Source organism: Indicator indicator, chromosome 2, assembly GCF_027791375.1.
Source record: "Indicator indicator isolate 239-I01 chromosome 2, UM_Iind_1.1, whole genome shotgun sequence".
NCBI classification, from domain to species: Eukaryota; Metazoa; Chordata; class Aves; order Piciformes; family Indicatoridae; genus Indicator; species Indicator indicator.
In genome coordinates this window covers 60,005,305-60,027,549 of record NC_072011.1, presented here as the reverse complement: position 1 = coordinate 60,027,549, position 22,245 = coordinate 60,005,305, and the positions used below count along the sequence as shown (strand labels likewise).

At 41.7% G+C, this 22,245-nt stretch overlaps 1 protein-coding gene across 1 annotated transcript in view; it reads right to left on the bottom strand.

Moving 5' to 3' along the window:
* Window positions 1-695: 695 nt before the first annotated feature.
* Window positions 696-22,245, bottom strand: part of FBXO11 (F-box protein 11) — a 42,345-nt gene continuing 20,795 nt past the window's right edge. The window contains exons 9-22 of the mRNA XM_054399304.1: window positions 20,835-20,941; window positions 20,592-20,729; window positions 8,982-9,199; window positions 8,598-8,683; window positions 8,411-8,505; window positions 6,463-6,585; window positions 6,269-6,354; window positions 5,842-5,918; window positions 5,577-5,720; window positions 4,552-4,662; window positions 3,443-3,550; window positions 2,573-2,681; window positions 1,381-1,479; window positions 696-1,296 (exon numbers count right to left, since the gene is read on the bottom strand). Coding sequence (XP_054255279.1) covers window positions 1,167-1,296; window positions 1,381-1,479; window positions 2,573-2,681; window positions 3,443-3,550; window positions 4,552-4,662; window positions 5,577-5,720; window positions 5,842-5,918; window positions 6,269-6,354; window positions 6,463-6,585; window positions 8,411-8,505; window positions 8,598-8,683; window positions 8,982-9,199; window positions 20,592-20,729; window positions 20,835-20,941 — 1,631 coding nt within the window. The 3' untranslated portion in view covers window positions 696-1,166. The remainder of the gene's footprint in view (window positions 1,297-1,380; window positions 1,480-2,572; window positions 2,682-3,442; window positions 3,551-4,551; window positions 4,663-5,576; window positions 5,721-5,841; window positions 5,919-6,268; window positions 6,355-6,462; window positions 6,586-8,410; window positions 8,506-8,597; window positions 8,684-8,981; window positions 9,200-20,591; window positions 20,730-20,834; window positions 20,942-22,245) is intronic.

Genomic DNA, 22,245 nt, shown 5'->3' with positions numbered 1-22,245 from the left:
GTCTCAGCTTCATTAGAGCAGGAAATTTGCTGTCATTTCCAGCAGGTTACCTTAAGTAATGTCCAGACTGTTCAAAAAAAACTATGAACAGAGTAAAAGTTTACAAGACTGTTTTGAGGAGACTTTCTACTGCGTACTTGAAAACATAGTAAAATTTCTTTTTCACAAAACTTTTAGTTACAGGGCGGGGAAAACTTTGTTTTATAGTGCATTATAGGCTAGGAAGTCTCATTAAAACACTTTGTTTTGTTGAGGGGTGGGCTTGTTGTTTGTTAGGGTGGTTTGAGTATAAGACTATTGCTGGGGGGGAGGGAGGAGGGCAAGGGAAAGGGAGATTATTCTAACTTCAGAGGACACCAGAAAAATTGCTGGATATAATTTAAGATTAGTGTTTTTCTCTTTCATAGAAAGAACGTAGATACTGGGACATGAGTACAGTTACAGCAAAGTCTAGGTGTGCTAACAAAACAGGACACATTCAAGTACAGTAAGAGTAATTTTTTTTGTCTTTTTTTTTTTGCTTGAAATTAGAAACAAACTACATGAGATTAAAGCATTAAATCATATTTCTCAATCTGAATAAATGTTAAAAAAAAATAAATCAAAAAGAAATGCAGAAGTGCTAGCTCACATTTTTTGTTTGGGGTTTTTTTTTGTCTTTTTTTATCTTTTTTTCTTTTTTTTTTAACCATGTTACAAAAGCAATTGGTACCCATGTCCATAAAGGCAGCAACAAAAGAATGCTGCTTGTCTACAGAATAAGTACTACTGCAACTTGGACTGCGCTTCAATGCTACTTGTAAAAACACCAGCTTGCAGAAGTTGGTATCTGTACAAAATTGCAGCTTTTTTTTAATTTTATTTCATTTGTTTTTATTTCATTCTTTTTTTTTTTCTTCACTTCTGTCCCTTCCAAAGTCTTTTGTTTGTTTTTTTGTTTGTTTTTGTTTACACAGTAATGCTTAAAACGCCCAGTTCTGTTATCCTGAGTCAACATATTGCCACTTTCTTTTTTGGTAGGTTGAGCTCCATAGTGTCAACACCTCACACATCCACTTTTAATACAGTCTCTTTCTGCAGAAATGGGCAAGTATAACTTCCTCCAAAAAAAAAATGGTTGAACAGTTATGATATTAGAATGGCAGGACTTGCTTTCTGAAAGGAATTCAGTTGTGCTGCAATGTATTAGATTCTATAGGTGGAGCAGAGTCATATAGTGTATCTGTATCGTGTGTAGGCTCTCCAGCAAGTGTACACGGATTAGACAGTGTTCCAGCACCACAGTCACAGAAAAACCTACAAGGAAAGAGAGCTCTTTTAAGTTTCTGCTTTCACCCCTGCTGCCAAAACAGCTCCAGCACACACTCTTGGGAAACGTACCTATCGTGTCTAATGAACTCTACGTCGTGTCCTTGATGGCACTTCTTGATGCAGTTCACACAGATGGCATTGCGGTCTGTGGTGTTGCAGGTGTGACACCTGAAAGAAAGGGCATCGACATTAGGCATGAATCAAGAGCAAGGTGCGGGAGGGGGCTACAGAGGAAGAACAGCACTCAAGGGATGAGCAGGGGCAGAACAGCACGCAATGGGGGATGCAGGGACAGAACAGGCAAGGGGGGAGAAGGGGGACACCGCACAAGGGGGGGACACTACACGAGGGGGGGGAGAAGGGGGACACCGCACAAGGGGGGGACACCACACGAGGGGGGGGAGAAGGGGGACACCGCACAAGGGGGGGACACCACACGAGGGGGGGGGGAAGGGGGACACCGCACAAGGGGGGGGACACCACACGAGGGGGGGGGGAAGGGGGACACCGCACAAGGGGGGGGAAGGGGGGGAAGGGGGACACCACACGGGGGGGGGGGAGAAGGGGGACACCACACGAGGGGGGGGAAGGGGGACACCACACGAGGGGGGAGAAGGGGGACACCACACGAGGGGGGAGAAGGGGGACACCACACGAGGGGGGAGAAGGGGGAAGGGGGGGAAGGGGGAAGGGGGACACCACACGAGGGGGGGGCAGGGGGAAGGGGGGGAAGGGGGACACCACACGAGGGGGGGGCAGGGGGAAGGGGGACAACACACAAGGGGGAAAGGGGGACAACACACAAGGGGAGGTGAAGTGGGGGAACACGCAAGGGGGTTGCAGGGGCAGAACAGCACACAAGGGGGGTGCAGGGGCAGAACAGTGCTCAGAGGATGTGCATGCGCAGTACAGCATGCGGAGGATTTGCAGGGGCAGAACAGGGCTCAAGGGATGTGCAGGGGCTGCAGTTTTTGCCATGGATTTGATGGCCTGCCTGGGGTTGCTTGTCTGGGAAAAGCAGTCTGCTGTGCAACCCCCAGGCTTAGGCTCACAGTGACTATGCATTGTCCTCAAGCCCACAGTAAATTCCAGACAATGGCAACTTGTTTAAGCCTCTCCTGTTTGCAGCCAAGGAAGAGCATGCACTTGTGCCTTAGACACCTGGCAACTGCTTTAGGGGTCTTGCTGGAAAAGAAATGGGGTTGATGTGGTAATCTTACTGCAGGTGACAGCAAAAAAAAAAAGCCCAAACCCCTGTTACCTGTAGAAATCATGCATTGGGTAGCTGGTGTAACTTGATATCTTATATAAACACTGGCCTCTGCTGACAGCCTTTTCTATGGCATCTTGATTGTTCATTATTTTGTTGTCTGTTGGGGGAAAAAAAAAAACACCAAACAAAAGAGCCAAGATATAATTACACCTGGATTGAGGACTTGTTTTACATGAGGTATTAGAACAGAGCTCCCCCACTCCCTCCCCTTTTGTTTATAAAATCTAAACCCATTAGGAACAGTTTTAGCTCTGTGCCTGCATTTGAGTTGTGGGATTTAAGCACATGTAATCCTCAATGCCACAGTCAAAGACAGTGCAGGGTACTCCTCATACCAGGAAAATTATTCCTCTTTGCACACAGTGTGTAAAATACCTGAGAGGCCTTCACTGAAATACTCTGTGAACTGGTTTGTGAATAAATGGTTACAGAATCAAACCTTACTAACCAGCTTAAGTTTTCTGTTGAGAAGCCTAAAACCTGAAAGCTTCTGCCCTACCACAAGGATTTTTGCACATCCCTTAGGAAGGCACAGGAGCACTGATTTTCCCCAGAGGACTTTAGGAAGAAGGTATTCTTCCAACAGAACAGGAGTGAGAATTAGATCTGCTCACCTCCAACATTCAGATGATGTCAGAGAATAGCAAATTTGATAACCCTCACTGTTAATTCGGCTACAAGATCTTCTGTCCATCCCCCCGAGCGCACCTCAAACCAGTTTAATGGTGAACTTGGCAGGTTTAGGTTTATCTTTGGACTTGATGGTCTTAAAGGTCTCTTCTAATTCTAATGCTTCTATGACCAAACCCAAACCCCAGCAGCAAACAAAAAGACCACAACGGAGGGCTCCAGGCTCACCTTTCATCGTGACGTTGACTCCAGACGCTAGAAATAAACCGCCGAAGCGGTTGTTGAAAATCTGATTGCCTTCTAATGTCGCAGTGGCATGATTTGTTATTTCAATACCTTCGTTGGGTCAGGGGGAAGACAGGGGAGAAAACAAAGTGGGAAGAGGTTAAAAATCCTTAGGGATTGTGCATTGGTACCTGTCTCATGATCTCGAGCTTGTTGAGTTTGGTTTTGGGTTTTTTTTTAACCCAGCATAACCTCAGGGGGAAAAGGAAAAGGACACAGAAATTTGCTATCAGACTCAGATTCACATTTTTTTGTTGAATCCTGTGCTCATCATGGATGTTTCAAAGTTCTTGTGCCACCTACCTTACCCCTTTATAAAATGCCTTATTAAAAGAAGTTCTCAAGCTGGGCACCTAAAACTAATTGCTTTAAACCTTAGCTTTGAACCCAAGTCACTTGTCCACGACTGCTCTTGACAGCAACCTATCCTCCACCTAACCAACACCTTTAGAGGCTCTTCCTCAGAAAACTGCTTCTTCTGAAAGCAAGCTGCAGAAAAACTCCAGAATGCAATTTTTGTTGAGCTGGAATGGAATGCAAGATGTGTGGAGCTGCGATCATTGAACAGTAAATTGCACAAAGATCACTATTAAACATTCTTAATCTCTTCTGGAGGGAGAAATGCTCATTTGAGTAATTTTTCAAGTTTGTGGAGTGAAAAGTTGAACTTGAGATGCAATTCAAACATCTTTAAAAATGTCCATTTGCTGGTTCCCAGGTTTTCAAGCAGATAAAACATTCAAAGCAGCATCCAGCAGATCAACTCTAAGTATATCCTAGATGAATTTAGCCATTGCTTATAAAATAGTGAAAAAGATATTTCCCAGCAAAATGAGAAGACAGCTTAGGTGCTGCTGTTTCTCAACATGCTGGTGATGCCAGAGACTGCTGTAAAGAGATGGTGCCTACAATTCTGAATCCCCAGATGATTTCTAGAAGGATAACCCAGTTAAAATGTCTACGGACTGTGGGGTAAAGAAACTCAAGAGTTAGCTTGTGAGGAGTTTACTCAAAGCCCTTACACCTCAAAATGGGATGTAGGCAACACAAACCTGCAGCGAATCCATCGAATATCCGATTTTTCCTTAGCACAGGGTGGCTGTTGGTGCTGATCAGAACACCGGCTTGAGCGTTCCTGAAGATATCATTCTCTTCCAGAAGACCTAAGGCAGACCAACAAACACCACACTCTTACAGCTTCTTAGAACCATTTCCTTCCTTACAACTGTCCTGTGAAGTATTTTCCAAAGACCTCCCGTATCATCGGCCTGACAATCCCTTTCACTTGGGGAATACCCACCCACAGCACTGAACTTAGGGATACAATTCTAAGTACATCTCTCTCTGTATCACCACAATAAAGATTTTTTTCACTGCACACAACAGAGTTTGGGATTGTTTGCACAAACAGAAAACTCCCATGGATCTTTATTTTTAGTTGGAGGGAACACTAAAGGCTTTTTCACTTTCCAGATTTTGCTTCCTTTTCTTTCTAACATCTTTCTATCCTTGCCTGCCAAAGCAAAGCTTAACTTTCTTTTTTGTGGTTGCAGGGGCAGGATTATTTTTAAATGCTTAAATAAAATTAAAGCTCGTTTACAGCAAGTCAGTACCTATAAAATATCAGGAGCTGGTATCAGGACATACAAAAGTCAGGGGCATTTCAGAGGACAACCACTTTTCAATTTCTAAGTACACAAGAAAATTCCTTAAAGATCTGTCATTTTTGCCCCTAAATCTTTGACACTGGCAGAACCTGAACTGTTCAGATACAGGATTTTGGCTACATGACTCGAATTCAAAGCTGTCTTCCAGTCAAACAGCAAAGCTTACTAAAGCAGATGGGATGAAAGGACTGTCCTAAGCAGCAATCTAACAGTCATCTTGGGAGGAGATTAATAACCTCTCTGCCTCCCACAGATTTCAGTATTGCTGATGTAATTAAGGCTAAAAAGCATCAGTTCGTTATAACAACTTCAATTACTTCAGAAGACAGGAGCTAGGTTTCTAAAAGAACACTATAAAAAGGACACTGCTTAATCTGAAATCAAACTCTTAGTAAGGGAAAGAAACCTACCTCTTCCCCCATTAAATATACAGATGCCTCCATCTCTTCCATCATGGATTTTATTTCTTCTTAGTGTAGGATTACTGTCTGTTTTAATCCATACACCAGCCATTGCATTATCAAAAATTTCATTGTCTTCTATAAATCCAAGCCCTAGAATTGAAGAAAGCGTGGGGGGGGAACAAAACAACACATCAAAAAGGGTAATAAATGGGAAGAGGTAATATTGCAGAACATAAACCAATTCTGGATAAAGATGAGGAAAAAAACCTACCAGAATTGTAGACAAGAATACCACCGTTCTGACCACCCCAGATCTTGTTGCGTCTAATTTTGGGGTTGCTTCCAGTTCTGGAGAGAAATGTGAGCAGAGAAGACATTTTAAAATGGCCAAACGTTTCAAACACCCTTACAGAAATGCCTCACAGATCTCACTGCTGAAAAAGCTTGCTAAAATATGGTTATGTCTAAACACACAAACACATTTTAAGCTTTCCACACTTCAGGGGCCAGACATTCTGCGTCAATATCCAGGCTGTCGTTGGGTTGAAGCAGAAGATCATTCACACAGATTGGTTTTCAAAAAGTTCTATTTTTAGCGACAGAAGGGCAAGAAGAGTCAAAAAAAGAAAAAAAGACCAAAAAAAGAGAACAGCAATCAAGCTACATCTGTTGTGACATAGGATCAGAAGACAATTTACCTTATCTGAACCCCTGAGTACATGTGATTGTAGATGTCATTGTCTTCTAAAACGCCGTGGCCATTGTCATAAAAATAAACTCCAACCTAACACATGGAGAATGAAAAGGATTAGTTCCAACACAACAAAGCAAAAACCCACAGAAGAACTTTCTTCTCTATGGCCCCCACTTGTAACCACAGAGCAAAACTCACTTGTTTCCCGCTGTGTATTCTGTTTCTCCTCAAGACTGGAGTGCTCCCTGTTGTCACCCAGACTCCAGCCAAAGTATTGCTGTAAACTTCGTTCTCCTCAATCACGCCTTGTCCTTTTTCATGCTAAAGAAAGGAAAGACAGTGGAAGAGCTGAGAAAACCTGCAAACATCAAATACTGCCTTCTTGGCTCTACCCCATCCACCCCAAAGACTGCTGCTTTATTGCGGGGAAGTGTGGCAGTTTTAGGCTGATGCCTAGGAAAATTTTCCACAGATTGAGTAGAAAGTGGTAGAATGTAAATAAATTACCACTGGATGTAAAAGGGAAAATAATGATAAAGTCTAAAATCCCATTGGTCTGATAACTAACAAAAAGATAGTTGTATAAACTGAACTAACTCTCTTTTCTCTTTCTTTGCTCTAGCAGATACTAGCTGGTTGCTTGCTGACCTTGGCTGTGTTTCTTTGTTGTGGCTAAGCACTAACAACCTACTCTCTGCTCTTCTCTCTCTTTTACCTTTCACAGGGGGGGAAAGGGATCAGAGAAGGGGAAGCTGTTGGTAAGCCCCTGGTTTTGTCCAGGGGGGTTCTTGTGTTGTTTATAAATTGTAAATACATGTAAATATTGTATATTTTGTACATATCCATTGCGGTTCTAGATTGCAGTCTGCTTGTAAATATAGCTTCATTTGCTTTCCAACTGAGCTAGTCTGGCAGTTTTATTTTGGGGGGTAATTTCAACCCACCACGGAAAGGAATTCTCTTTCAGGACATATTTGCATGTGATTTTGAGTGGTTACCATGAAACTAAGCACAGTTTATATGCCAATCATTATATTCATAGAACAGAGAATGGCTTCAGTTGGAAGGAACCTTAAAGATCATCTAGTCCCAACCCCACTGTCATGGGCAGGGCTAGGCCAGGGTGCTTAAGGCTTCACCCACCCTGCTCTTATAACAGGTCCAGGGATGAGGTGTCCACAACTTCTCTGGGCAACCCCTTCCACAGTGTCTCACTGCCCTCACAGTAAAGAGCTTCTTCCTGATGTCCAACCTAAATCTGCCCTGCTCTGGTTTAAAAATCATTCCCCCTTGTCCTGTCACCACAGGCTCTTAAATAAAAGTCCCTCTCCCCTTTCCTATGCTCTGCAGTATCAGTTGCAAACCTCTGCTGGCTGTGGTAGAAGAGATACCTCCACAGTACCATGCAATCAGATGAATGCTGTGGCACTAGCACTACACCCAGCCCTGTTCACCAGACTGACAAAAAAAAAAAAAAAGACACATCTCTTAAGGTCTCTTTACTACCTGTTTGTGTGTAAGTAAAGCAACAGTATATCCTTGGTCAGGGCAAGCTGCTCTGGTTAGATTCACAGAATGAACAGATGAAGCTGCACACTTGCAGCATTAGGGAATCACAAAGTGATGGGAGTTGGAAGGGACCCTCTGGAGATCATCTAATCCAACCTCCCTGCTGAGACAGGGTCACTAAACTCCCTGCACCAGTACAGGTGTGGTGTTGACCTGCTGGAAAGCAGCTCCATGGAGGATCTGGGAGCACTGGTAGACACCAAGTTCACCACAAGCCAGCATGTGCCCTTGTGGCCAAGAAGGCCAACAGTCTTCTGAGGTGCATCAAGGAGAGTGTACAAAGAGGTCAACAGATGTTCTCCTGCCCCTCTACTCTGCCCTGGTGAGACCACACCTGGAGTGCTCTGTTCACAGTTCTGGACTTCTCATTTCAACAGGGACAGGAGAGACTCCAACAGAAGTTCACAAATAACACTACGAGAGCAGCAGCTTCAATCTGTTACAATTCATTTAATTTATAACCTAAGAGATTCCTTCATGGTTGTACAATCCAGCATTTTACATAGAGTACCCTTTCCCAACACTTGTAGGAACAGAAAGCAGTAAAATGTTAGACCTGTTTGTAGACAATACTTACTACATAAATTCCACCATGCTGCCCATCATGGATCTTGTTGTGTCGAACTATGGGACAGCTGTTTGTTCGAATCTGTATTCCTGCTAATGCGTTACCTGTTCACCAAAACAATGTTAGTTAATACAACATAAATCCCCATTTTTTGTTGTTCCTCAGAATTCAAGATGCAACAAACAAATCAGCTTACCATAAATGTCATTTCCTTCAATAAGGCCTCTTCCATCACCAAAGATATAAACACCACCTTGATTCCCATTAAAAATTGCATTGCCCCTAGGAAACAAAAGTAGCCACGTTATGGGGTTACTGTACTGCACTGTACAACTCTAGACATGTCTGTGTGTCCAGGACTCTACAATGCTCAGATTGCAAACAGAAAATTTAGATTCTGTCACTTTGAGCAATACATACATCCAAGTACATATGCAAATTAAAAGAGCAGTTCAAGCAAACACAGACAGCAACTTAGCAGGACTATTTAACATTTCGTTTTATGCAAGCAAAATCAAATTGCCCTTTTCCCATCCCCATCACACCTCCTAAGTAATAAAATAAAGGAAGAAAACTATACCTTATTGTTGGGTCACTGTTTGAGGTAATCCAAACACCTGCAAAATTGTTTGCATAGATTTTGTTCTCTATGAACTGTCCTCTTCCTTTTTCATGAACGTAGATTCCTCCGGTCTGGCCGTGATGGATTTCACACCGAACTACTGTGGGATTGGCATAAGCTTTCACTTCAAAACCTGCTATCCTGTTTCTGTGTATGTTGCAGCTTTCAAAATAACCCTTAAGACACAAAACATGCAGTTTCCTGTAAGAGTCCTTTTTAAAACAAAGCCTATTTCCCTCTGCTCTCCCTCCCCTCTAAAACACATTCCTCATTTAAAAGGAGACAGTACCCAAAATCATAGGATCATAGAAAATGGCAAGATGCAAGTTCTTACAGGGCTAATTAAAACTGCTACTGATGCTAATTTCCCCCCTCCCTCCCCCAAAATAAACTACTGTTTCAAAGATACTGTGTGTTTGCATTGCTATTTATTACTACCCATGGAATACCAAGAAAAAGAAAATCCAGTTCTGGATATAGCACCTCAAACTGGATGAAATATCAGCTTTATAAAAAGGACAGTGTTATGGAGAAGACTGCCTACTTATTTTCAGACTCAGAACCATTAACATATCTGGCAAGACCATGATTTATTTAGGAAGAAATGCTTTTGAAATAACTGGTCAGAATAAATACAAATGGGCACAGGAGAGGAATCATTTTTCCAAAGCTGGCTTGATCTGCCAGGCCTAATGGAGTACCATGCACACGTCTGGAGCCCTCAATACAGGAAAAACATGGACCTGATGGAGCAGGTCTAGAGGAGGACCATGAAAATCATCAGGGGGTTAGAGCACCTCTGCTAAGAGGACAGGCTGAGGGAGCTGGGGGTGTTCAGCCTGGAGAAGAGGAGGCTCTGGGGAGACCTAATAGCAGCTTTCCAGTATGTGAAGGGGGCCTAAAGGAAGGACAGAGAGAGACTGTTTACAAAGGCCTGCAGTGATAGAACGAGGGGAAATGGCTTCAAAGTAGAGAAGAGTAGATTTAGATTGGATGTTAGGAACAGATTCTTTACCTTGAGGGTGATGGAACACTGGAACAGGTTGCCCAGGGAGGTGGTTGGGGACCCATCCCTGGAGATACTCAAGGTGAGGCTCAACTCTGGGAAGCCAGATGTAATTGAGGATGTCCCTGCTTACTGCAGAGGGGGCTGGACTAGATGGCCTTTGGAGGTCCCTTCAAACCCAGACCATTCTATGATTCTACTGGTAAACATTCCCCCCCCCCAGCCCTTCCATTTTTTTGGGATTTTTTTTTTGTCTTTTATAAATGGTGGACACTTCCATTTAGACACTATAAAAGTAGCAGCAGGAATAAACAAAACTGGATTTCCACAAATGCCCTCTAAACAGTATAGATCAGGGAAAAAACCAAACCAACACCAAAACAACAAAGCCATCCCAGGCATTCTACTGCTGTGCCAACAAGCATTCATCTAGCAGCAGGATGAATATTCTAAGTTTGAGCCATGAGCTGCCCAGGGCAAAAGGGCAGACAAGATCTTTTACCCCTTTCCAAGGAGTAAAATAACAATGTTCCACACTGGAATGGAAGTTTGAATGGAAATTCTACTTACAAACATATGCAAAAGGCATTCATGCAAAAGGAATACACCTGGGCCTACCAGGCGAAAACCTTCCAGAAACCTCCTCCCCTCTGGGTGACAGATAAAAAAAGCTAAATAGAAAAAGCCTATTTTCTGTAACTATTCAGAATGTAGGGTTTTCCAAGGATTTAGGATTAGATTTCTTCACAGTAATTCAAGATGCTTTTAGGGAAGCTACACACCAACAGGGCAATGTGAAGGTGATCTCAGAAAGACACATTCAATAGGCAGTCTTTGGGACTTCTTATCCCGAAAGGAACAGCTTCTCCTGACCCCCACCCCCCCATTTTCACTTGAAATGAAACTCTCAAAGTTAAGTAAGATGACAATTTGCTATAAAGCCAAGCTTAATCCTCTTAATGGAATACTTAATTTCAATTAAAATATTACTACACATGGCCTGGCATCCTTTTAATTACCTTCTCTTTGAGGGCCAAGTAGAAGTTGCAAACCAGCAGAGCCTTTATCATAGGGTCAGCAATACCTTTGCAACCTTCAGCTAGTGCTTTTATTTAATAGGAAGGAAATTTTGGTACAAACACTTCTAATTTTTGAACACAATACCCTGTATTGTGTAACTTTTAATCTTGTTTGGAAGCAAAGTGAAAGAGAAGGCTCCAGCTCCTTCACTTCTGGTGTCCCACTGTATTGACAGCTTCAGGATGGAAGAGAAAGGTACCTGTAGATTAATTGTACTTTGCCCACTCTGCCCTAAAACACCTGAGCATCATTTGACAGCAGAGTACAAGTGACACTTCCTCAAAAAGCAGAAAATGGAGTTATCAAAATGATTGTTCTTCTACCTTCTCAAAAGAAGCAGGACCACTGATTCAGAAGAAAGTTAAGAATCTGCTGTAAGCCTCTGTAAAGGAAGTGCTCCTCAGAAGGAGGATTCCTTTCTATGACTGACTGGATCAGAAGGTCAAGGCTTTTTGCTGCTAAGATCTTGTAACATTCAATATTCATAAAGAGAAGCTACATTACAAATTCCTGTCCACCTCAGGCAGGGTCAGCTTAAGCTGAACTTAGGCTGACTTATGCTGAGTTACATTGCATCAGCTCAATTTCTACACTTAAGACCATGTCTGAACCCCTCCTACGTGTATAATTCAGGCAAACCAAGAAAACTGCTGTTTTCCACATCCCTGAGCAACCAGCTCCTTCCCAGACTGCTTATGCTGTCCTCTGTTGAAACCAACACTTTCCTTGGCCCAAATTCAAGCCCTAGGGAGAAGAGCTACATTTATCTCAGTCTTTAAGATGCCCCCAAGCAATCCCTGGTATCTTTTCCAGCTATCACAGCCATTCCCCTTTCAAGAAGACTTTTTTTTTTTTTTTGAAGTGATGAACTCCTGGATCATCACTTCCAGGTTCACACAACATTTTCTCCTTGGACAGTTAACAAATATTTTCTTAACAAGGAAATTGCACTTCTGAGTATGGAGTTAAATGATTTATTATCCATATGGCCCACTAATGCAGTTTGCAAAGCCAAAGCTTACTGCCAGCTCCAGGTATAACCACTAAGGCCATTAGAAACAGCCAGCTCCTGTCTCATCACTTCACAGCTGCCCAACCCACAGCTCTTATGCTCTGTCCAGATGTTGGGAAGCTCAAGCCTAGATCCTTTATGGAGACTCTGCCAGGCAGCTATTATGGTCAGGAAGGTCAACACTCCTCTACAAAGAGGGATTGCAAGTGTTACTTTGCCTCCACCACCTTCTAAAAATGATTTTCAAGTGTCCTGAGCATTTTACTTGTGGATTCTGTGATGATTTCTGGTTATAATTCATCAACTAGCAGTAGAAGAACCTGAAAGATGCAGCACCTGACAGTGCCAGGACTGATAGTGAGAAAGAGAGGCTACTGTGATTAATAAGAAAAAAGGAGTAAGGGATGCACATGGAAAAAAGTATTAGCAATCCTAGATGAAAATACCAAGTGTGAAGAGGTTCTGAAAACCTTAGCAGTAGCTTTCTGCTTGAAAAATCCTAACTATTAAAAAGTAGCTCTGTACACCAGATTTATTTAAAATACCAGGCAAAGCACTAGCTCTGGGCACAAGATGACAGCTACAGTGACAGAAAGCATGGGCAAGCACACACTGCCACAGCCTGGGAAGGTACAAGCAGAGAAAAGTAATCACGAACAAACACCATAGGAACAGTAATGCTGATGTTTCCACAAAACACTTAGTGTATAAGAAAAAGTGGTATGACCAAGAAGGGATCCCTGCACAGCTGGACAAGAGCAGAAGACTTTTTACATCAAGACTAACTCAGTAATTGAAACTGGACTTTTTTTTTTTTTCTTTCTGCATTTTATCTCACCTAATAAACACTGCTATGAAACGAGTTAGGGTGAAAACTGAGAACTGATGGGGTTTTGTTCACTGCTTTTTATCTTGAGGAATTTCCCCTGATTCCTTTCTAAAAAGGCTGTTTTTCTTCCTCTGTCTCAAGGATCACTATATTATACAAACACAGAAGGAAGGAGAAAACAGAAGGAAGGAAGGAGAAAACAGAAGGAAGGAAGGAGAAAACAGAAGGAAGGAAGGAGAAAACAGAAGGAAGGAAGGAGAAAACAGAAGGAAGGAAGGAGAAAACAGAAGGAAGAAGGAGAAAAAAGGAAGGAAGGAGAAAACAGAAGGAAGGAAGGAGAAACAGAAGAAGGAAGGAGAAAACAGAAGGAAGAAGGAGAAACAGAAGAAGGAAGGAGAAACAAGAAGGAAGGAGAAAAGGAAGAAGAGAAAACAGAAGGAAGGAAGGAAAAGAAGAAGGAAGAGAAAACAGAAGGAAGGAAGGAGAAAACAGAAGGAAGGAAGGAGAAACAGAAGAAGGAAGGAGAAACAGAAGAAGGAAGGAGAAAAGAAGAAGGAAGGAGAAAAAGAAGGAAGGAGAAAACAGAAGAAGGAAGGAGAAAAAGAAGAGGAAGGAGAAACAGAAGAAGGAAGGAGAAAGCAAAAGAAGGAAGGAGAAAGCAAAAGAAGGAAGGAGAAAGCAAAAGAAGGAAGGAGAAAGCAAAAGAAGGAAGGAGAAAGCAAAAGAAGGAAGGAGAAAACAGAAGGAAGGAAGGAGAAAACAGAAGGAAGGAAGGAGAAAACAAAAGAAGGAAGGAGAAAGCAAAAGAAGGAAGGAGAAAGCAAAAGAAGGAAGGAGAAAGCAAAAGAAGGAAGGAGAAAGCAAAAGAAGGAAGGAGAAAGCAAAAGAAGGAAGGAGAAAGCAAAAGAAGAAGGAGAAAGCAAAAGAAGGAAGGAGAAAGCAAAAGAAGGAAGGAGAAAGCAAAAGAAGGAAGGAGAAAGCAAAAGAAGGAAGGAGAAAGCAAAAGAAGGAAGGAGAAAGCAAAAGAAGGAAGGAGAAAGCAAAAGAAGGAAGGAGAAAGCAAAAGAAGGAAGGAGAAAGCAAAAGAAGGAAGGAGAAAGCAAAAGAAGGAAGGAGAAAGCAAAAGAAGGAAGGAGAAAGCAAAAGAAGGAAGGAGAAAGCAAAAGAAGGAAGGAGAAAGCAAAAGAAGGAAGGAGAAAGCAAAAGAAGGAAGGAGAAAGCAAAAGAAGGAAGGAGAAAGCAAAAGAAGGAAGGAGAAAGCAAAAGAAGGAAGGAGAAAGCAAAAGAAGGAAGGAGAAAGCAAAAGAAGGAAGGAGAAAGCAAAAGAAGGAAGGAGAAAGCAAAAGAAGGAAGGAGAAAGCAAAAGAAGGAACGAGAGAAGAAGAAAAACATAAGAAGGACAGAGGAAAAAAGGCAAGAAGGGAGATAACTGTGAAAGCTTTATCACTTCCTAAATATTTATTGACATACTTGTGTTCCCAACAGGGCAAGAAAAAAAACCATGAGACCAAGACAGAAAGAAATGCACTGCTGAAGACTATCTGACTCCATATCAACTTAATTAATGAGCAAGCAAATTGTGACTGATACCATAAAAGTAAAAAGGAAGGTTTACAAAAATCTGCCTCCCAGTGCCTTTATTTGAAAGCTGGTGGGTTTTATAAAAATCCAAATGCAGCATAAACAAAACCACATTCAAGGCACAAAAGCAACCCTTTATTTTTAGTTCACTGGGAAAATCTGCTAGTGCAGCATAAGGCTAGCTGAGTTCTTAGGTGGCAGAAGATGCATTTATGTTATTGGACTTTCTACCCACCTCTTTAAAATTGTTTGATCTGTAGTATTTAAAAGACTGTGCTGTGAACTAGTCACAATCATTTAACTTAGATACATGCTACTATACTTTCATCAAAAGAAAAAAACTCAAACCCAATCCTGCTACATATTTCCCCTTTGGGAGCAGCAAAACTGAAGACTGTTATGCCTAGATTCCAGCTTTAAACTATAAAATCATGCTTATTCTTACAGTAAATCAGTACTCCTCTGTTGCTTGCATACAACTACTAAATAAAATTTATGACAAAGGTCTAGGAACTCATCTCAGGCAACTGGCAAGAGGTCAGAGTAAAGCACTGAGCAGCACCATGCTGCATTTTTAATGCCTGCTTGTTAAACATTTGGCACAAGCGCTAAGGCAAATGTCAGAATATTGCCGGTTCAAAAAGAAGAGGTTAAGTTTCTACAAGTATCAAAACACAAAGAACAGCCTGAGAGAATGAAACTGAAAAAAAAGAAAAAGCCAAACCAAAGCACTCTTGAACCTTACAGAGCCAGCACTCTGGCACAGAAGCTCTGGCAAAAGAATGTGCAGGGTAGGAATTCAGCACGGGAATGTACTTAACCCACTTCAGTCACAAGCAATAAAAACCAAACAAACAAACAAAATCAACCCCAAACCAACCAAACAATTGAGGAATAAAAAAAAAACAACAACAAAACCACCAAAACAAAACAACCCCAAAACCTCCAAATACCAAAACCAAAAGTATCAGGAAAAAAAAAAGGGGGGGGACAACAAAAAAAAACCCTCAAACCAAAACCAGCCAACCTAAAACACCACCAAAAAACCCAACCACAAACAAACAAACAAAAAATATACAGAAGGGAATGAAGAGAAGTGAACATAGAAAGCCCTTTTAATTTGTTTAGGGGTGTTAAGATTTGTACCTGAAAGATACCACAACACTTAAAGGCTGTGTAAGTGTTGCCAACAATGCCATTTTATCAACTCTGTCTCTAGCATGACCCAGAACAGAGGATGCTGTCAAAAGTAGACTGTGATGGAAGTGGAGGGGAAGCAAAACCTTTCCAAGGAGTTTATGACTTAAGAAATGTTTTAATAATCCTTGCATTCCATGGGTAAGAAAACAGATCAAATACACTTTTATTTACAATCAGAGCCACAAAGATGGTGAAAGGATTGGAACATCTCCCTTCTGAGGAAAGGCTGAGGGAGCTGGGGCTCTTTAGCTTGGAGGAGACTGAGGAGTGACCTCATTCATGTTTGTAAAGATGTGAAGGGTGAGTGTCAGGAGGAAAGAGCCAGGCTCTGCTCATTAATGTCCAATGATAGAACAAGGGGCAATGGATCAGAGGAGGTTCCATATGAACATAAGGAGAAATTTTTCCACTGTGAGGCTGACAAAATACTGGAATGGGCTGCCCAGAGAGTTCTCTGGAGACATTCCAAACCCACCTGGATGTGTTCCTGTGTGACCTCCTCTAGGTGATCTTGCTCTGGCAGTAGGGGTTGGACTTGATCTTTTGAGGTGCCTTCAACCCCTTAACGTTATGTGATTCTGTGTCAATTCAGTCTGGCTTTTTATTTTTTTAGAAAAAGTATTTCAATGCTCATATTTAATATTTAAACTAGAGGCAGCTCCTACCCAGACCTTCCAATTAACCCTCAAGTCTACATACAGACATCTCCCCCTCCAGGAGTTACTGAAGGACTCTCATCTATCACCTTTTACAGCTGAAATCATTACATGTGTCTGAGCCTCTTTAAGTCTTGGAGTGATGTATGTATGGAGAGATGTATCCACTGAAGTGGATAAGGAGTGCTTATGCAGTATGTTAATAAGCTTAAATGAGGCAGCAGGCAAACAATGAGATAATCTAAACCAAAGAGGGAACATCTTCAATTTGCCATTACTCTTTGCAAAATAGCCAAACTCTAGAGAATATAAAATTATGTAAAGGAATCTGTCAGAAGACTCCTAGAAAGGCATTCTTCTGCATTGGTACAGTCCTGCCCCACACAGAACAAAAACACTCCTAAGGATGTAACTAAGAGTAGAGAAGAGGCACCTAACAGAGCAGAACCCCATCATGTCTGACCTTCCACTTGCAGAATTTTAGGGCAGCAGCAAAAATAACACTCCATGACCTGTTTACCTCCTCTGAATCAAGGAAACTGCAAATCAAACAGCTGGAACTACTACTGCATTGCTCCTTCTCTTCCCCAGCAACTCTGGTAGAAAGACCTCACTAGGTTCCATCCACAGCAGATTGTCTCTTAATACTATTTCCAGGTTCCCACCACTCCTTAAGAACCTGACCAGGTTTGGGTTAGAAGTGAAGCAACAGAGCAAGTACTCACAAGGGAAGGAAGATATCCTAAACAAAGGGAAAAAAGATCCATAATGTAGTGAGCCTTAGGCAGACCCAAGCCAAGGATCAAAGTATCATTCTTCAAAAAAGAGCTGCTTCTCTTCTTCATCTTACTCATGATAAAACTACATGGTTGGTTTTTGGTTGGTCTGGGTTTTGTTGGTTTTTTTTTTGTTTTGTTTTGGTTTGGTTTTTTTTTGGTTGGTTTGTTGTTTGTTTGGTGGTGGTGGTTGTTTTTGTGAAAGCTCGGTATGTTATATATTAGCTCTAATGGCATTAATCATTTATTAAAATTATGGAAATTTATTTCCCCCAATAAATGTCTCATCAAGAGAGATTATCATGTTATTCAACAGCCACTAAGACCTAGCCAACAGTAGCACACAGTGCAGAAAATCCTCATGCAGAAGAGGAAAGCTAAAGCAATTTAGTACCTGAATTAATAAACATTTTCTTTAGGAAGAAGACTACTTCAAGATGTTGGACTGTATCTTCATTGGAGCAAGCAGTGAACAAGTTAAAAAAGAAGTGTCTACTGCAGTTAGATCTCTGAACATACTAAATAGGGGGTAGGGGTGGTAGAGACAGCAAGATTAGATACATGAAGAATATGGAAGGAATAGTGGATCCACAGCTTAAAAGATTGAGAAAACTGAAAGAAAACAGAGGTCCAGCCTATACCTAAGCTATGCCTTGCAAAAGTGCCCTGGGTCTCATCTTTCTCAGCTAGCCCAAGCTATGAGTGTCTAAAGCAATTTTACAAGCATTTTTTTACAAGTATTATTTATCTTTCTCAGGGGCCAAACAAGAGCTACCAGTAAAACTTTGATGACAAAAGACATTTACTTACAAAGCACATCTGTGGATATAACATTATTGTCATCTTGCCAAAGAACAGGCCTAGGATATTTAGCCATAGTGAGGCAAGCAGCGTGCCAAGTACTGAAGCTAGGAATAAAACGTATGGGATTGGGAATATACATGAGCAGGGACATCTTCAGCAAGACCAGGTTGCTTAGAGCCCCAAAAAACCTGGGGGCCTTGAATGTTTCCAGGGATGGAGCATCTACCATTTCTCTGGACAACCTGGGCCAGTGTCTCACCAGCCTCAGCTTAAAGACGACTTTACATCCAGTCTAAATCTCCCCCTCTTTTAGTTCAAAACTGTTGGCCCTTGTCCTGTCACAACAGGCCTTGCCAAAAACACTGTCCCCATCTTACTTATAAGCCTCCTTTATGTATGAAAGGCTACATTATGGTCTCCCCAGACCCTTCTCTACTCCAGGCTGAATAGCCCCAACTGTCTCAGCCTGTGCTCACAGTAGAGGTGCTCCAGACCTCTTTGTTGTGGTCACCTATGGACCCACTCCAACACATCTTGTGCTCCAACTTTCTTGTGCTGAGGACTCCAGAGCTGGATGCAGCACTTCAGGTGAGGTCTCATGACAGCAGAGTAGAGGGGGAGAATCACTCCCTTGACCTGCTGGCCACACTTCTTTTGATGGAGCTCAGGATACAGTTGGCCGCCTGGGCTGCAAATGCCTATTGCTGGCTCAGATGCATCTTTTCATCCACCAGTGAAGGCTGATGCAAAAAAGCTGAGTACCTTGCAGCCCTCTCCTTTGTCAGTCTTGCTAATCAAGGGTGGGGGTTTGCTTTCTTTAACCTTTTTTTGGCTGACATACCTGCAGAAGCCCTTACTATTATTCTTTGCATCCCTAACTGAGTTCAGCTGCATCCAGGCCTTCCTGACCCAATCCCAACACAATTTATAGTCCTCCCAGAACAGCTGTCCCTGTTTCCACTGGCTGTAAACTTCTTAAAGATCTGCCATTTTAAGAGTGACCAGAAGAAAACTGCTCATTTTGCCAGCTGGGTGGGAGGAACTGGGCCTTGTTCATTTAAGCAGGAAAAACAATGACTTGGCACTGTTTGGAAGCTAGGCAGAATATTTTGCTAAAACAAATAAAAAAATAGTAATACTTTATTTCAGTGGCAAAAAAAAAAGCCCCATTCAGTTTATTTGAAGAGCTATGGAAATTTGTTACTACTTTACATGTACATGGAAATTATCACCTTTATCCCACAGAAACAAACATTTTTATGAAAGGCCTGAAGTTTGAGGCTAGATTCTCTGTTAAAAATCCACAACTAACTCCATGCTAGGAAAATTTTCTTCTGAGAGAAGCTGGATATACCCTCTTTCAGAGATTTCACATTAAAATAAGATTGATCAAGTCTTCACAAGTACTTGACATTTCTAAGTCTTCCAGCATATTTTTTTCATACCATTTCAAAGGAAGAAGGAATGAAGCGATAGTGTAAGTGTAAACCTACCATTTACATCCCATTTCAAGAACTATTTTGTCACTGCAACATAATTCAATGTAACAGGCTGCCAATCAACTGCAAAAAGCTCGCTTAAAGCTCTTTCAGCTGAAATGATGGTCTTTAAAATGGAGATGCCCACTGATGAGTAGGGGATGAACAGCATGTTTTGAACTACCTGTTCACACATTGCCACAGTTTAGAGTTAGTCTCTAGCTTAAGGTCTTAATTGTAAATAAGGATAAGAATTTTACAGAGACTTCAAGTCTAAAGAATAAACAATTATAGGGATTGGGCACAGAATAATGCAAGATTAAGTTTCTATCATCCCACAGGTTTGTTGAAAATCTTGTATTTTGCACCACAGATAGCTCTTTCTCTTTTCTCCCTGTGGCTTCTTGCTTGCTTGCTGCTTGTCTCTCTCTGTGACCTTGCTCCTGACAGAATAATTTCTTGTTTTGGCTGTGTGTGAAGTATTAGGGCAGGGGGGCAGGCTACCTGCGTGCAGCCACCTTTGGAGCCTTTGTGTCTGGCCAGGGGGGGAAAAGAGCTGAATTACTGTAAAAGGGGTACTTCTGATATTGTTGAACTGTGAATATAGAAGCATAGAATCAGTCAGGGTTGGAAGGGACCACAAGGATCATCTAGTTCCAATCCCCCTGCCATGGGCAGGGACACTTCACACTAGATCAGGCTGGCCAGAGCCTCATCCAGCCTGGCCTTAAACACCTCCAGGGATGGGGCTCCAACCACTTCCCTGGACAACCCATTCCAGACTCTCACCACTCCCATGAAGAACTTCTTCCTTATACCCAGTTTGAACCTACCTACTTCCAGCTTTGTTCCATTCCCCCTAGTCCTGTCACTACCTGATATATATGTAACTATACCCTGTATATGTTTATTGCCTTTTATAATTTCCTATTTAGTCCATCTTTGTTAAACAGAACTTCATTTTCCTTCCGAAATTCTGAGTTAGCGTGGTAAATTTATTCCAGAGGTAATCTATGATTTGTTGGGGGGAACAAACCCACCCTACAACACACATAAAAGCATTTCTTCAATGACAGGCAACACCTGGAAGATCTTAGCTAGACAACATTATTTTTTCCTTTCTTTAAAAGGAACCGTGTACGTTACCATGCCGTGGTCAAAAGTGAAAACGCCAACATCACGTCCATGATGGATGTGATTCCGTCTGATGATGGGATTGCCATGGTTTTTAACCCAAATCCCTGCTAATGCGTTATTGGAGATCTCATTGTCCTCATATATCCCCTGGGAAACAAAAAGGTAAAGTAAGATGGAAATCAAGAACAGTAAACAATTTTATCAAAGAGAAAAAAAAAAAACCACAAACAAAGCAAAAGCCTTGAGAAATACCTGTGCGTGGTCTGTAATATAGAGTCCAACATTTTCACAGTCGCTGATGTTACAGTGTTTAATAGTAGGACAAGCTCCCTGGCCACTAACACATACTGCAGAGCCAACTGGAAGAAAACAGTACAGTTACCATAGCTTCCAAGCCTAGTGCACTTATAAATAGTCAGGAAGAGCTTTTGCAAGAGAAGTTAGTCGGGAACTGGTATTTTAAAAAGATTGGGCGTGCACAGTGCCAAAGCACTGCGAGCCACAGGCAGAAAAACATCAATGTCACCGTTTTGCAGATGCAACAAGTTGCTTTTTAATCCCTCTGACAAGGTTAGGTAGCTGCATCCAATTGCCAGAACAGACAATGGCTTACATAATAATTCATGCTTATGGAATGTTTCACTCATTTATTTCCCTCCTGGTAGGCCCACTGTATACTGACTATTCACAACAGTCAAAGAACAGCAGAAATAGAATAAAAATCTATGCTAATTGCTGCCTTATTCTACTTCCCTTTGAACTCCACAACCTGGTACTCTAAAGAGCCCAAAAAAAAAAAAAATTCTGCAGCATACAAAGCCATGCTGTCTAACTAAAGATGAGCAGGAGACAAACAGCACAGACTACAGAGGTACAGAGTGCAGAGCTACACATCAGAAATCAACAGGTCTCTTCCCAGCTGAATTACATTTCTCTTTGCTGCAGCTCCTTACATGCCTTCAGCCCCCATACCACTATCCAGAAAACAAAATCTTTTAAGGCAACTAGGACTCAAAACAGCTCAGGACCTGAACTCAGATCAATTCTCTGAACTCCAGGAAGTATGAGAACATGAAATTCTGCAGTCTCTAAAAATAAATGGCAGTTTCACAGTGATTTCAGAAAGGCAAAGACCTCATCACTGCTTATCTGGCCTTCCCTGCAATTAGACATCACTAAATAAAGCAAGGCAGTAATGCTCTATTACTAAATTGTCACATTACCTTCCAACATAGTACCACAAAGATGATACTTTAATAATTCACAGACTCATTTAAAGAGCTTTTCTTCTTCTTTTTTTTTTAATCCGAAAGAAATTATTTTGATTGTCTAGTATGACCTTATGAATAATACAGGCTATAGTAATTCCCTGAATTAATTCCTGCTTCAATTCTAGTAGTAGGAACTTCAGCCACATATCATTTAGCAACACATTTCATTTTGGTTTGAATACACAGTTCATTTCGATTTGAATATTTCCAACAACTGAGAAACCACTATAAAGCTTGCTAGCTGGTTACAGTTGTTACCCCTGTTAATTTAGACTTTAATTACTTCCTTGAACTCCTCCAGCTTTAGTACCTAGTTACTGGTTCTCTCTACACCATACCCAATGGTTGCACCCATTTAGTGCAAGCAATTTAATCCTTCAGCTGTCTCTTTG